Source organism: Choloepus didactylus, chromosome 2 (assembly GCF_015220235.1).
Source record: "Choloepus didactylus isolate mChoDid1 chromosome 2, mChoDid1.pri, whole genome shotgun sequence".
Classification (NCBI taxonomy): domain Eukaryota; kingdom Metazoa; phylum Chordata; class Mammalia; order Pilosa; family Megalonychidae; genus Choloepus; species Choloepus didactylus.
The window spans coordinates 31725681-31740112 of NC_051308.1; the positions used below are offsets into that span (position 1 = coordinate 31725681).

Below are 14432 nucleotides of genomic sequence, written 5' to 3' on the forward strand. Positions count from 1 at the left end.
GATGTTTGAAAAGTATGTATCCTATGGGATCTGACACCCAGGGGAGTAAATCTCCCTGGCAACGTGGAATATGACTCCCGGGGAGGAATCTAGACCCAGTATCGTGGAGTGGAGAACATCTTCTTGACCAAAAAGGAGATGTGAAAGGAAATGAAATAAGCTTCAGTGGCAGAGAGATTCCAAAAGGATCCAAGAGGTCACTCTGGTGGGCACTCTTAAGCACAATATAGACAACCCTTTTTAGGTTCTAATGAACTGGAATAGCTAGCAGTAAATACCTGAAACTATCAAACTACAACCCAGAACCCTTGAATCTTGAAGACGATTATATAAAAATGTAGCTTATGAGGGGTGAGGTGACATTGTGACTGGGAAAGCCGTATGGACCACACTCCCCTTTGTCCAGTGTATGGAGAGATGAGTAGAAAAGTGGGGGCAAAAAAAAAAAAAGGCACCCAGTGTTCTTTTTTACTTTAATTGTTCTTTTTCACTTTAATTTTTATTCTTATTATTTTTGTGTGTGTGGTAATGAAAATGTTCAAAAATTAATTTTGGTGATGAACGCACATACACTTTGTATGACTGCATGGTATGTGAATATATCTCAATAAAATTGAATTTGTAGTTTCCTGTTTGTTTAATGGCAGCCATTCTAATCGGTGTTAGATGGTATCTCATTGTGGTCTTAATTTGCATCTCTCTAATAGCTAGTGAAGCTGAACATTTTTTCATGTGTTTCTTGGTCATTTGTATTTCCTCTTCAGAGAACTGTCTTTTCATATCTTTTGCCCATTTTATAATTGGGCTGTCTGTACTATGGTCATTGAGTTGTAGGATTTCTTCATATATGCAAGATATCAGTCTTTTGTCAGATACATGGTTTCCAAAAATTTTTTCCCATTGAGTTGGCTGCCTCTTTACCTTTTTGAGAAATTCCTTTGAGGTGCAGAAACTTCTAAGCTTGAGGAGTTCCCATTTATCTATTTTCTCTTTTGTTGCTTGTGCTTTGGGTGTAAAGTCTAGGAAGTGGCCGCCTAATACAAGGTCTTGAAGATGTTTTCCTACATTATCTTCTAGGAGTTTTATGGTACTTTCTTTTATATTGAGATCTTTCATCCATTTTGAGTTAACTTTTGTGTAGGGGGTGAGGTAGGGGTCCTCTTTCATTCTTTTGGATATGGATATCCAACTCTCCCAGCCCCATTTGTTGAAAAGACCATTATGACTCAGTTCAGTGACTTTGGGGGCCTTATCAAAGATCAGTCGGCCATAGATCTGAGGGTCTATCTCCGAATTCTCAATTCGATTCCATTGATCTATATGTCTATCTTTGTGCCAGTACCATGCTGTTTTGGCAACTGTGGCTTTATAATAAGCTTCAAAGTCAGGGAGTGTAAGTCCTCCCACTTGGTTTTTCTTTTTTAGAGTGTCTTTAGCAATTCGAGGCATCTTCCCTTTCCAAATAAATTTGATAACTAGCTTTTCCAAGTCTGCAAAGTAGGTTGTTGGAATTTTGATTGGGATTGCATTGAATCTGTAGATGAGTTTGGGTAGAATTGACATCTTAATGACATTTAGCCTTCCTATTCATGAACATGGAATATTTTTCCATCTTTTAAGGTCCCCTTCTATTTCTTTTAGTAGAGTTACGTAGTTTTCTTTGTATAGCTCTTTTACATCTTTGGTTAAGTTTATTCCTAGGTACTTGATTTTTTTAGTTGCTATTGAAAACAGTATCTTTTTCTTGAGTGTCTGTTCAGTTTGTTCATTTCTAGCATATAGAAACATTACTGACTTATGTGCATTAATCTTGTATCCCGCTACTTTGCTAAATTTGTTTATTAGCTCTAGTAGCTGTATCGTCGATTTCTCAGGGTTTTCTAGATATAAGATCATATCATCTGCAAACAATGACAGTTTTACTTCTTCTTTTCCAATTTGGATGCCTTTTATTTCTTTGTCTTGCCGGATTGCAGAAAATGGTATCTGTTTCTTCAGTAAGCATTTACATTATTTAATTAAGTAATAATAATGCTTATAGCCAGGAAATAGTAGAACATAACTTATATTAAGAAAGAATGTGGAATGGAGTGATTCACCATGAGCCATGATGAATTCTGGAGGCAGTATGCACTCTGGAAGCAATATCATAAAGAGTAGCATTGTCCAATAGAAATACAATGTGAGCCACATGTGTAATTTTGTTTTCTAATGATCATGTTTTTAAAAGTTTTTAAAATGTGAAATGAATATTAATATTAGAGTTTTAAAACCCAACATATCCAAAATATCATTTCAACATGTAGCCAATATTTTAAATTATTAATGAGATATTTTACTTTCTTTTATTCCTACTAAGTCTTTGAAATCTGATGTGTATTTTATAAACTTAGTACATATTAAATTGGACACTAAATTTTCATTGGAAATGCTAGATCTATATTTAAATTTCATAACATTTATGTTTGAAAAAGTAGATTCACATATGAGTTGTTCCAAACTTAAGTAAGCTTTCAGTAACTGAATTGAATATCTGTTTTTTAATTGAAATTAAATAAAATTTCAAATTTGCTTCCTTGGTTGCACTGTTCATATTTCAAGTGCCATATGTAGTTAATGGCTACCATATTGGACAACATAGTATAGAATGTAACTGACAGCTGAAGTTGTCAGCTAAGGGACACTGCAGAGAGGTTTTAGCTATGTTTTAAGGTGACAGGAATGATATAAAATAGCAAAACATGCTGAAATTAAAAGGACAGTATTTTAAGCAAAGCTTATATGAGTTTTGTATGGGGTGCATTATTTTCAGAAAACAATTTGGAGATAATTGCAAAGTCTTCTGGTTCTCAGGGGGTGGTCCTCAGGTTGAGATACTATTAATTCCCAGAAAGTGCCTTATACCATATTGCTGTGGTCAGTACGCATTAATGGGATACAAAGTCAACGCTGTGGGTCTTGACTGGCATTAAAACAAACAAACAATCAAAAACACCTACTGCTATTGAATTGAATGGAGAATTTCTGAGTGCTTCACATGTTAAGTTTTGTGAAACCTTTGTTTCAGCTTTATATGTGTGTATATTTTGCATGTACACGATCTCAGTGAAAAATGAATTTCTTCTGGGTCACAAAATTTTTGAGAACCACTCCTTTGAGTCCTACTTTTGAATTGCTGAAATGCTGAATATTGCCTGCAGGTATATATTTCTCAACAAAGATAGCTAATCTCAGAAAACTATAGATTTAGCACTAAGATACAAGTGGTAGTGGCACATGTCTAGCATGTAGCTTGCTGCAGGTGTATGAGTAAAATGGTGAAGGTGATCGCTATGATAAGAAAAACATGGATTTGGTGACGTTTTTCCTCGATTTTGAATTGACTATGAGTAGCTAAATTTGAATCTAGGGTTAACAGAATACCTTCTTGGTTTGGTAATTGTCTTCTTCTAAATTTTGGTTTGACTCAATCACCAGATTTAAACTTGGGTTACTTCTCAAGAATCTTGTCTTTTATAAATGAAAGTACAGTATTTAGGCCTAATTTATACGGATTATAGAAAAATGGCATCCCTAATCTCCTTAAAACATTTGAATAAAATAAGTAGTATTTTATATTTAATTATCCTTATAAATTAATTTTTTAGTTTAGTAATACTTTATGTTTAATTTTATCAGACACCCACCAAGATATATCAAAAATGAAGTCAAATCATACCTGGGATTGAGATTATGCTTTTAATAAATTGTAGATTTCTTTTTGTTAGTCTTTTAGTCCTCAAAGATCTATGGTTTTTCAAGTTTTGTATAAGCTTCACTCGAATACATTTGTTTGAAATTCTTCCATACAGAGTCAACAAGTCAAATAACTTTTGTACAATGTACATATTTGGAATGCTACACCACAACAGTCTGGAAACTTGGGCAACACTGATTATCCTGCTTTTAAAAGGCAAAATATGCCAGAGTCTGTGCTGTAGCAGTGATTGCAGTGTGTCACTGTTTCTTTTGTGAGAATTGGTATAGATTTAAGGACTCTTATAGGGTAGACATACAGTTTAGATAGAGCAAATAACTTTGTGAACTCAAATATACTTGAACTCTCCTGGGTTCCATACAGTGTTAGCACATATCTTACAAATATCATGTGCTAACTGGGCCTCTTTCTTGTGATTTTCTCTTGTCCAAATGCCTTCATATAGTGAAATATAGTATGTACCTAACGATCAACCTATTGAAATGCTGTTGGTGACACCGAGGGAAAGTAAAGAGAAAGGAGAGACAAAAATAACACTGTTTCCAAAAATTTGTAGGGCTATACTGATTAGAAATCCCATTAAGGAAATTATCCTATTGCTTAAATTAAGGTTTTCCAATTGAAATGTGTTAGAAATGCAGACCGAAGCCAAATATTGTGTAATAAGCCGCTTTACTTCTCAGAGTAAGAGCAGTGGAACAGATGGGATCCATGTGCCTGTCTGTTTCAGACAAAAACTGTAGAAAATTGGTTCCCTTATTCCTTCATCTATCCAATAAGTTCAAAGCCCAGGGCTTGACATTATGAAGAATAAAAATTTTCTGTACCTTGGTTATGGGTATTCAAAAGGCTTATATCTCATAAGACACATCAGCAGAAATATATAACACAGAACAGTATTTGGGGAGGATTTTATGAGTGGTACAGAGTGCTGTAGAGGAAGAGTATGTTAAATGTGGATTTTGGGGTGATGGGGAAGTCAGGGAAAGCAAACTGGATTAAGTGACTTTCAAGGCAGGCCTTCAGTATTGGTAAATGTCTTCTAAAAAAAATTATAGCATGTTCACACCTTGGAAAGAATGTAAGAGTGAGCTTAGAAAGTACCTTTCAAGAATTAAACTATGCCATCCCAAAATAGTTGAAGCAGAATGTGTTGAGGTCCAAAGGAAGGAATAGCTACTTAACATAAATAGCATATTTTCCCTCCAAAAGTCCTCACCAAAAGTAGGTGGCCAATATAGGAAATGACTTAGAGATCATATGGACATTGTGCAGATCCAGCAGTACCCAAGGAAAGAGAGAAGCACTTCCAGGGACTTCAACTTCCTGGTCAAAAGAGATGTGTCCTTTGCTTGAGGGTGGAGGTGCTTCATTGTGGCATACCATGGAGGGAATGAAATAATCTTTCAGTTACTTTTCCCCCATTGTCCAAATAGCATAATGATAAAATGTATGGCCTCAGGATCATAACTGTTCCAAATTCTATTTCTGCTACTTAATACCTGAATGACCCTTGACAAGGTATGAGCCTTGATTTCTTTACAGTATAATGAGACTAATATTGCTTATCTGATAGTATTATTGTGAGACTTGAATAAGAGTGTTGATGGAAACTTTAATTCAGGGCCTGGTACCTGAACCTCAACAAAGCTGCAAATGTCATCTGTAATTTTATATTACTGAGGAGCTTCAATTACTAATTTCTAGATATCTTAGTCATCTGAATCAGGGTACTTGGAATCGACCCTGAGACATTCCAAGAAGTGAATGTGATATCCCCATCATATCTTATGTCGCAGCCCATGAGGGCCATGCCAGTCCAGAGGCCAAAGAAGGCAACGAGCATTTTCTGATACATGGACTTTTATTCAGGGCTTATTGACAGGGTGAGAAGTCTTGGAGAGAGCATGACGTCTCTCTCAGGCCAGGCAGGCATCGCATTCACAGGGAAGTCGACCACGCAATGCGAAGAGGACAGCAAGCCATTTATAAGGGTTTAAGACAAAGGCATTCCTAAGGGTGGGGGAGCATAGATGCTGGAACAGGTCACTGTGATCTGGGGGGTGGTGCAGGAAGGGAAGAATTATAGGATGGGGCTTTGTAAATAACCACAAGAGTGTTAACACTTGGGGGCCAGGAAGCAGGTAGACTAGATTAACATTGTTGCCCTTTTGTGAAACCAGAAGCCTCTCACCTCCTGTCTCCTTCCCGTTTCACATTTTAAAGTTACATTTTAAGGTCAATTTACCCTTTTTCTCTTTACTGGCTTACAAAGACAGTAGATTAAGCATTATCTGCCTGGGTCACACAGACTGCTGTGCACCAAGATCTGCAGGCCTGTTTTGCTCAGGCCACGGGCTGCCACATCTTAATACCTTGATATTCTCAAATAATGCTAGTTAACACCAGTCTGTCATTAAGAATCTAATCATTTCTGCAAGGTCTGGCAAAGTTTGGTTTCTGAGCCTGCAATAAGGCTGAGGACTCACTCGAGTAAACTTACCCATGCTTAATGCCAGCCTGTGAGATTTCTAATCACATGGTTTTTATTGAGCATTTACTGTGTGCCGGGCACTCTGCTAAGTGCTTTACCTGCATTCTTGTCTAAGCTTCAAAAATGACTCTTCGAGATAGTTATTATAATTATCCAGTTTTAAAAATCAGAAAATTGAGACTTGGAGATTCAGCATAACTTGCTGTGCCAGTTTGGATATATTTTGTCCCCCAGGAAAAGCCATGCTGTTTAATACAGTCTTGTGGCAGGGCAGAGTTGTTAATCTTATTGATTAGGGTGTGACCTCTTGTTTGAATGTTTCCATGGAGATTTGACCCTGCCCATTCAAATTCAGAGTAGGTCTTGATTTGTTTACTGGAGCCCTTTAAAGGGAGCTCACATAGAGAACAGCTAAGAGACATTTTGGAGAAAGCCATTTTGAAACCAGAACCCCAGAGCAAAGGATCAGCAGAGGCCAGCCACAAGCCTTCCCAGCTAACAGATTTTCTGGATGCCATCAGCCATTTTTCAGTGAAGGTATCCTCTTGTTGATGCCTTAATTTGGACATTTTCATGGCCTTCGGACTGCAAATTTGTAACCTAATAAACCCCCTTTATAAAAGCCAATCCATTTCTGGTATTTTGCATAATGGCAGCATTAGCAAACTGGAACACTTGCCTAAGATCACACACACAGCTTGTTAAATGGCAGAGCTAGAATTTGAGCCTACTTCTGTCTGCCTGTGTTCTCAGCCATTATGCTTGCCATACTGCATAGAATTCAAATTCCGAAAGACCTGGTTTCAGAAGCAGTTCTACTTCTTTCCAGGAATATGATCTTAAACAAGTTATTTTCCCTCTCTGAGCCTCAGATTATTTATCTAAAACAGAACATGAATACCTTCCACATAGGCTTGTTTTTTGGATTAGAAATAAGGTATGTAAAGTGCTTGGCACAGTTTCTGATGTATGATAGAGCAACTCAGTGAGAGGTGGTTGTTATTATTTTGGGCTTTTCTTTTTCTTACAGTCTCCCTTGACATGTGACCTATTTAGCTTTCATAGGTAAAAGTAAAACCCTAATACTTTAAACTGCGTATATATGTCAGAATATCATTTAATGTATTTAAATTAGGAAACAGCCAAGAATGTTACCAGTATTATAGGCTGACAATTTTGTTCTGTTATAATCACATAGATTTTAAAAGTCATTTGAATTCTCTTATGATAGTGATCTTAAAGATACTTCATTAAAATAATAATGTTTTTAGGTGATATAGTTTATTTAGAATTTCTTTTAGGGCTAAACTAAGGTATTCTAGATCAAGGTAAATCATTTTACTTTTCATATTGCATATCTATTAATAGATATATATATTTTAAGAAATATGATACTAGCCAGATTTAGTTTCTTTTATGTTTTCCATTTTATTGTTTGTTATCTGAATCAAACACAATATTCCACTTGTAAAATATGTTGAAAACATGTGACATAATAAGCATAGGGTTAATATTGTATTCTTTACTTTGTTTTCATGTTTTTTCAACAATTTTACATTATTTACATATTTCTAAAGAGTAACCATTTCTACTTATTAATTTGAAGAATTTTAAAAATCCTATCATTACATTTCCTTAAAATGTAAGGTATTTCTGGATGATATAAGGAGATAGAATATGATTGATAAAGGGCTTGGAATCTATTTTATAGAACTTTAAAATGTTAGCAGTATACATGGAGTAGATTTAGATATTAATAATATTTTTCCTTATTTTAATAGTGTGTAAGGGGAATTTGTTGACAGTTTGTAGGCAACTTGCTTTTCATAGCTTATTTTTAGGAAGTAAAATATGTAATGAGAATATAGTATAAAAATATATTGCTTAAATGTCTCCACTATTTGCCTTTAAAAAAATTTTTTTTAATTGTAATTTTTACATTTGCAAATTTGCAGCTGTTAGTCCAGAGAAGAATTTTATAACTAGCTTTCACTTGTCTGGTGTAAGTGCCCAGAGATAAATATGAGTGGTTGATTTCAACAGATAACTTCATTTAACCAGTAATTTCTTCCATTAAGGCAGTGATCCCAATCTTGATATACATACAAATCTCCTAGCGAACTTAAAAATAAATAAATAAATGCCCATGTTCAGTCCCAGAGATACCAATTTAATTGATCTGGGATAGAATCTGGGCAAGCTCCCTAGGTAATTCTAACATGCAATCAGGGTTGAGAACCACTGTGTTAAAGGGAGCACTAGGTAAGGTTGGGGAGGGTTGTGAGTGGGGAAAGGGGAGTAGGAATGAGCTTTAGTCATTTCGTTCTCTTCCCTACTTAAAGTAAAATGACCCAAGAGAACAGGAAAATCAAAGATCAGTGAGAATCCAGATAGAAAATAAAATACTTTTTTTCCCTATCATTTTAGACATGGAAGGACTTTAGTGAAATTTGAAGAGTTCAACAAAGGATGCTCTAATGGATGACAGCGAAACTCCTACAGATAACCTGCATATAGAACCACAAGATGTGTGTCATCCTGGTGACAGTGTGGAAAGTATAGTAAAACACTTACCTTCTCTATCAGATGAAAATGAAAATCAACTTGGTGGGAATGGGCATGAGCGTCTAACTGACAGCAACAGTGCAATGGGAAAACCGGAGGTGTTGGAACAAGACAGTCTCAACAATAATGAAGGCTGCACATCAAGGTGTGAGGTGTCTGCAAGTGAGAACTCAGATAACACTCCTTGTGAAGGCTCCAAAGACAGACAGGCCTTCTTGGGAAAGGACAAAAAAAAATCTGGAAAAGGAAGTATAAGAAGCAAAAAAGGTACTGCTAAGAACATAACATCAGGTATTTTTTTTTTAAAGTAATCATTTATACTTTTTATTCTTTAACTAAAAATAAACCTTCTTCCAATCCCGTACTGTGTACCCTCTCCTGCACTTTGCTTCTCTTCTCTTAATATATCCTGGAGCTGGTTCACATATAGATCCAACAAGTATGTATTCCGTGCATGTGGTATGTCTCCACAGTGTTCCATTGTATGAATGTACCATAGTACATTTGGCTGTTCCTAGTATTTTGTTATAATAAAGAGTGCTGAAATTGACATTATTCGTATATGTTTTCACAGTAGATACTTTATGTATAGTCTTTTTCCTTTATATATTAGACTATTTTCTACCAATATCAGCCTTAAAATTTTCTTTCTATCATTACTGTAGCTTTGATCTCCAACCTCTAAGTTTATGTTCTAGCATAATCTTCCTCAACCTTTTTATAGGATCTTTCCAGCTTATTCTAGATGAATAATATACATTAATATATCTTAATATTACTTCATAACAATGTAGAATAACGCCTCAAGTTTTAATTATCTGTATCACTTTGGTCACAAAACAATTCAGAGTATTTGATAGATAGTTTTGGTATATAGTTTGGCAGTTAAAGTTTAGAGCTATGAGTTTTTTGCCTGAGTTTCACGGTACCCTTGGTTAATTTTGATCGGAAACATGTGGTACAAAAGAGTTCTGGTACATCCTAGACTAGGATTCCTTAGTGTAGCACCATTTTACCCAAGTCAACAAACTTTTCATAATATTCAGTGAATGAAGAACATCTCCTTCCATCTTCTGTTCTTCTTTATGTCTTTTATTGAATAGAAATATAGTCAATTTAGAGTAAAATATGAAAATTTCCAGTTTCTACAAATTAATTCCCTTAGTAGACTTAAAACAAAATAAAGTGATTTTGAACAAGGGATATGGAAACATTTTCTTAAATGACCTGAGGGGTAAACAGTACTATATGTATATAAGTTGATTTATTCTGTAACTGTAATTCAAGGACATACCATTTGACTATGCCTCTCCAGTCTGGCTTTCTGATGTTTTAAAGAATTGAGTCCTAGTTGCATATCTCTAAGGGTAAGTCATAGCTTCGAGATTATGGCTTCTTCTACTTCTCCCTTCCATGGCTTTATTACAGTTTCCCTAGGTGTGATTATATAATTTAATGTTGTTGAGTACTTATTATCCAGTGAGCAGATATGTATAGAATTATTATCCCCTAATGCATTTGAAATATGTGGTTTATAAAACTTAGGAACAGTCTTCATACAGCTTATTTTTAAAATTATTTTGCCTATTTTATATAAAGTGAGTTTAAGTGGAAAAAGAAAGCTGAGTCAGAAGTCCAAAAATTTAAGTTCAAATCTTACTTCTGGTTCTAGGTCACTTGGTAAGACAACCATTCTAAATTATAAAATTCCTTTCTGAGCTGTGAATTTCTAAATAGAGATTATATAGTATAAATGCAATTAAAATTTGTTGATTTTCCTCTAATACATCTGTATAGTGTTTTATATTTAAGGGACACATTTTGCTTTGTCCTTTAAATTTTGTTGTTAAAAGAAGGCATGGGTATAGGTAGGCAAAATAATTTTAATCTGAGTGGAATGATTCTTTTGAGGGTAGAATCATTCTTTTCTAGACCTGGAAGGGACTACAACTGGGAAGATTTAGGATTGCTTGGGGAACTTTCCTCAGAGTTTACTTACTGGGCCTCCACCCCTGAGAGATCACTTAATCCTGTTCTCTTTCCATATCCTTAATCACCAAGTCTAAATCGTTGTATTTCCCTGTGATCATTCTAGTTTGTCTACTTCCCTACATCTCCATTACCGCTATCATCATTTAGCATCATTATCTTTAGCTGGATTACTGCAAAAGTCTCCTAAAGATGTCTCCTGCCTTGCTTCTCACTAATCCATTCTTCATGTCAAAACAACAGTGTGAAGAGTTTATGCTTAGGGGACTAGACAGGGACATATTTACTACTATTCTTTTTACTGTTAAATTCTAAGGTCCTAAGATAATAACATTTCAAAATTTTGGAGATGAGTAATTTTCTAATAAAAGATTAGCTTTTTAAATGTGAAATGGCATATAAAACAAGATATTCAATTTTAAACCAGAACTAAGTTTGTAGGTGCTCTATTCTTACTTTTTGAGAGTAAAAATTTAGGTAAATTTATTCTTTCTATATTCCCTTTCCTAGTTAAAGTAGTTATTTTTCATGTGTTCAAAGGCTAGTGCTGGAATAAAGTGTAGGGTAATGATATTAGGAGACATGTCACTGTTTATCAGTTTCCTGGAGGCAACATTTCTATAAACCTGCTAAAACCTTGAACTTGGCCCCCGGGGAAATCCAGTTATCATATGCTTTTTTTTTTTTTTTTTTTTATAACTTAAGGGAATTGAAACTGCTTGATAAAGTCAACTGTTCAGGGTTTCAAGCTGCATCACATCAAGTTTTCACAGTAGTTAAAACTGACAGAGCATTTGGTAAATATTATCCTAAAAACTAAAGAAAATTAGCCCATGTATTTGTAAAAGCTTTATTGAGATATAATTCACATGGCATGTAATTCACCCATTTAAAGTGATTTTTAGTATATTCAGAGTTGTGCAGCCATTACCACAATCAATTTTAGAACGTTTACATTGCTCCAAGAAGAACACCCTATTTCCCCTAAAAACTCCCATTTCTAGACAACCACTTATCTACTTTTTTATCTGTAGATTTGCCTATGCAAGATATTTCATAACAATAGAGTCATGTAATACATGGTCTTTTCTGACTGGCTTCTTACACCTAGCATGTTTTCAGGGTTCATCCATGTTGAAGTATATATATCAGCACTTCATTCCTTTTTATGGCTGAATAATATTTCATTGTATGGATATACACATTTCATTTATCCATTCATCAGTTGATAGGATATTTGGATTGTTTCTACTTTTTGACTAATATGAACATTTGGGAACAGATTTTTGGGTGAACATATTTTCATCTCTTCTCTGTATATACCTAGGAGCGGGATTGCTAACTCCTATGGTAACTCTATCTTTAATTTTTTGAGGAACTACCAAACTATTTTCCAAAGCGGCTGCAACATTTTATTTTCCCACCAGCAATTTATTAGTGTTCCAATTTCTCCACATCCTCATCAACACTTATCTTTTTTATTATACCAGTTTTTTAATTGAGCTGTAATTCACATACCATAAAATTCACTCTTTTAGAGTATATAATTCCGTGGTTTTTAGAACATTCACAATTATGTGACCATCACCAGAATCTAATTCCAGAACATTTTCATTACCCCCCAAAGAAACCCTGTACCTATTAGCTGTCACTCTCCATTCCTCCCTCCTCCAGCCCCTGGCAACCATTAACCCTTAAATTTTGTGCGATTTTAAGAATCAAGTTCAGATTAAGTATCTGGTGGTTGTCATAACAACGTACTTTATTTATTCAGCACCAGTCACCATAGTATCAAAGCATTTGACCAAACAGTTCAGCAACTGGCAGGAAGCCAGATATGCACAACAGATGGAAATTCGGAAAGAAATACCATTCCTTATTAACATGACCACAGACATAGGGGACTGGTGGTTTGATGGGTTGAGCCCTCTACCGTAGGTTTTACCCTTGGGAGGACGGTTGCTGCAAGGGAGAGGCTAGGCCTCCCTATATTTGTGCCTAAGAGTCTCCTCCTGAATGCCTCTTTGTTGCTCAGATGTGGCCCTCTCTCTCTGGCTAAGCCAACTTGAAAGGTGAAATCACTGCCCTCCCCACTACGTGGGATCAGACACCCAGGGGAGTGAATCTCCCTGGCAACGTGGAATATGACTCCCGGGGAGGAATGTAGACCCGGCATCGTGGGACGGAGAACATCTTCTTGACCAAAAGGGGGATGTGAAAGGAAATGAAATAAGCTTCAGTGGCAGAGAGATTCCAAAAGGAGCCGAGAGGTCACTCTGGTGGGCACTCTTACGCACACTTTAGACAACCCTTTTTAGGTTCTAAAGAATTGGGGTAGCTGGTGGTGGATACCTGAAACTATCAAACTACAACCCAGAACCCATGAATCTCGAAGACAGTTGTATAAAAATGTAGCTTATGAGGGGTGACAGTGGGATTGGGAATGCCATAAGGACCAAACTCCACTTTGTCTAGTTTATGGATGGATGTGTAGAAAAGTAGGGGAAGCAAACAAACAGACAAAGGTACATAGTGTTCTTTTTTACTTCAATTGCTCTTTTTCACTCTAATTATTATTCTTGTTATTTTTGTGTGTGTGCTAATGAAGGTGTCAGGGATTGATTTAGGTGATGAATGTACAACTATGTAATGGTACTGTAAACAATCGAAAGTACAATTTGTTTTGTATGACTGCGTGGTATGTGAATATATCTCAATAAAATGATGATTAAAAAAAAAAAAAAAAAAAAAAAATGTAGCTTATGAGGGGTGACAGTGGGATTGGGAAAGCCATAAGGACCACACTCCACTTTGTCTAGTTTATGGATGGATGTGTAGAAAAATAGGGGAAGGAAACAGACAGACAAAGGTACCCAGTGTTCTTTTTTACTTCAATTGCTCTTTTTCACTCTAATTATTATTCTTGTTATTTTTGTGTGTGTGCTAATGAAGGTGACAGGGACTGATTTAGGTGATGAATGTACAACTATGTAATGGTAGTGTAAACAGTCGAAAGTACGATTTGTTTTGTATGACTGCGTGGTATGTGAATATATCTCAATAAAATGATGATTAAAAAAAAAAAAAAAAGAAATACCATTCCAAGTTGACTTGTCACTATTCAGTGCCCTGACTAGTTCCACTAGAGCCTTTACAATTGTGGCTAGTTGGGAGATGACAAAGAGGATGTGAAAATTACAGGAAAACAAACCTTGGAAATGGATAGATTGTGGTTGATAATGTGTGGGCTGGAGTCAGTCTTATATAGTGAGAAGAACAGACTTCGGGTTTAGATCTTGATTCTGGTTATTCCTACCCATGTGACTTTAGGAAAGTAACTTATTTCCAAGAGACTCTTTCCTTACTGTTATCTGTAAAGCAGGGCTGGTCCTACATTTCTTGCAGGGTTGTCCTTAGAATGAATTTATAGTGTATGTAAAGCACTTTGTAAAATACCGGCATAAGATAGGTCCTTCTAAGTGGTAACTGTTACTTTATTGTCTTACAAGATTTGTTTTCACAACTTGTTGATTTTGTCATCTCCATCTACAGACCCTGTTGGTGTAAGATTTGGTCTTTATGTGGTTGATCATTCCTCTATAGCCTCTCCTGTAGACACAACAGTTA

The 14432-nt window shown here is 35.6% G+C and overlaps 1 protein-coding gene across 8 annotated transcripts in view; it reads left to right on the forward strand.

Annotated features, from left to right (window-relative positions):
* CNST (consortin, connexin sorting protein) overlaps positions 1–14432 on the forward strand; it is a 133899-nt gene that overhangs the window by 35836 nt on the left and 83631 nt on the right. For 6 of the 8 annotated variants that reach the window (XM_037822632.1, XM_037822611.1, XM_037822608.1 and 3 more), the window contains one exon: positions 8679–9107. The exons of 1 other annotated variant lie outside the window; for it this stretch is intronic. In XM_037822632.1, the coding sequence (XP_037678560.1) occupies positions 8729–9107 (379 nt within the window). In that variant the 5' untranslated portion in view covers positions 8679–8728. The remainder of the gene's footprint in view (positions 1–8678; positions 9108–14432) is intronic. One more of the 8 variants, XM_037822639.1, reaches the window with a different exon arrangement.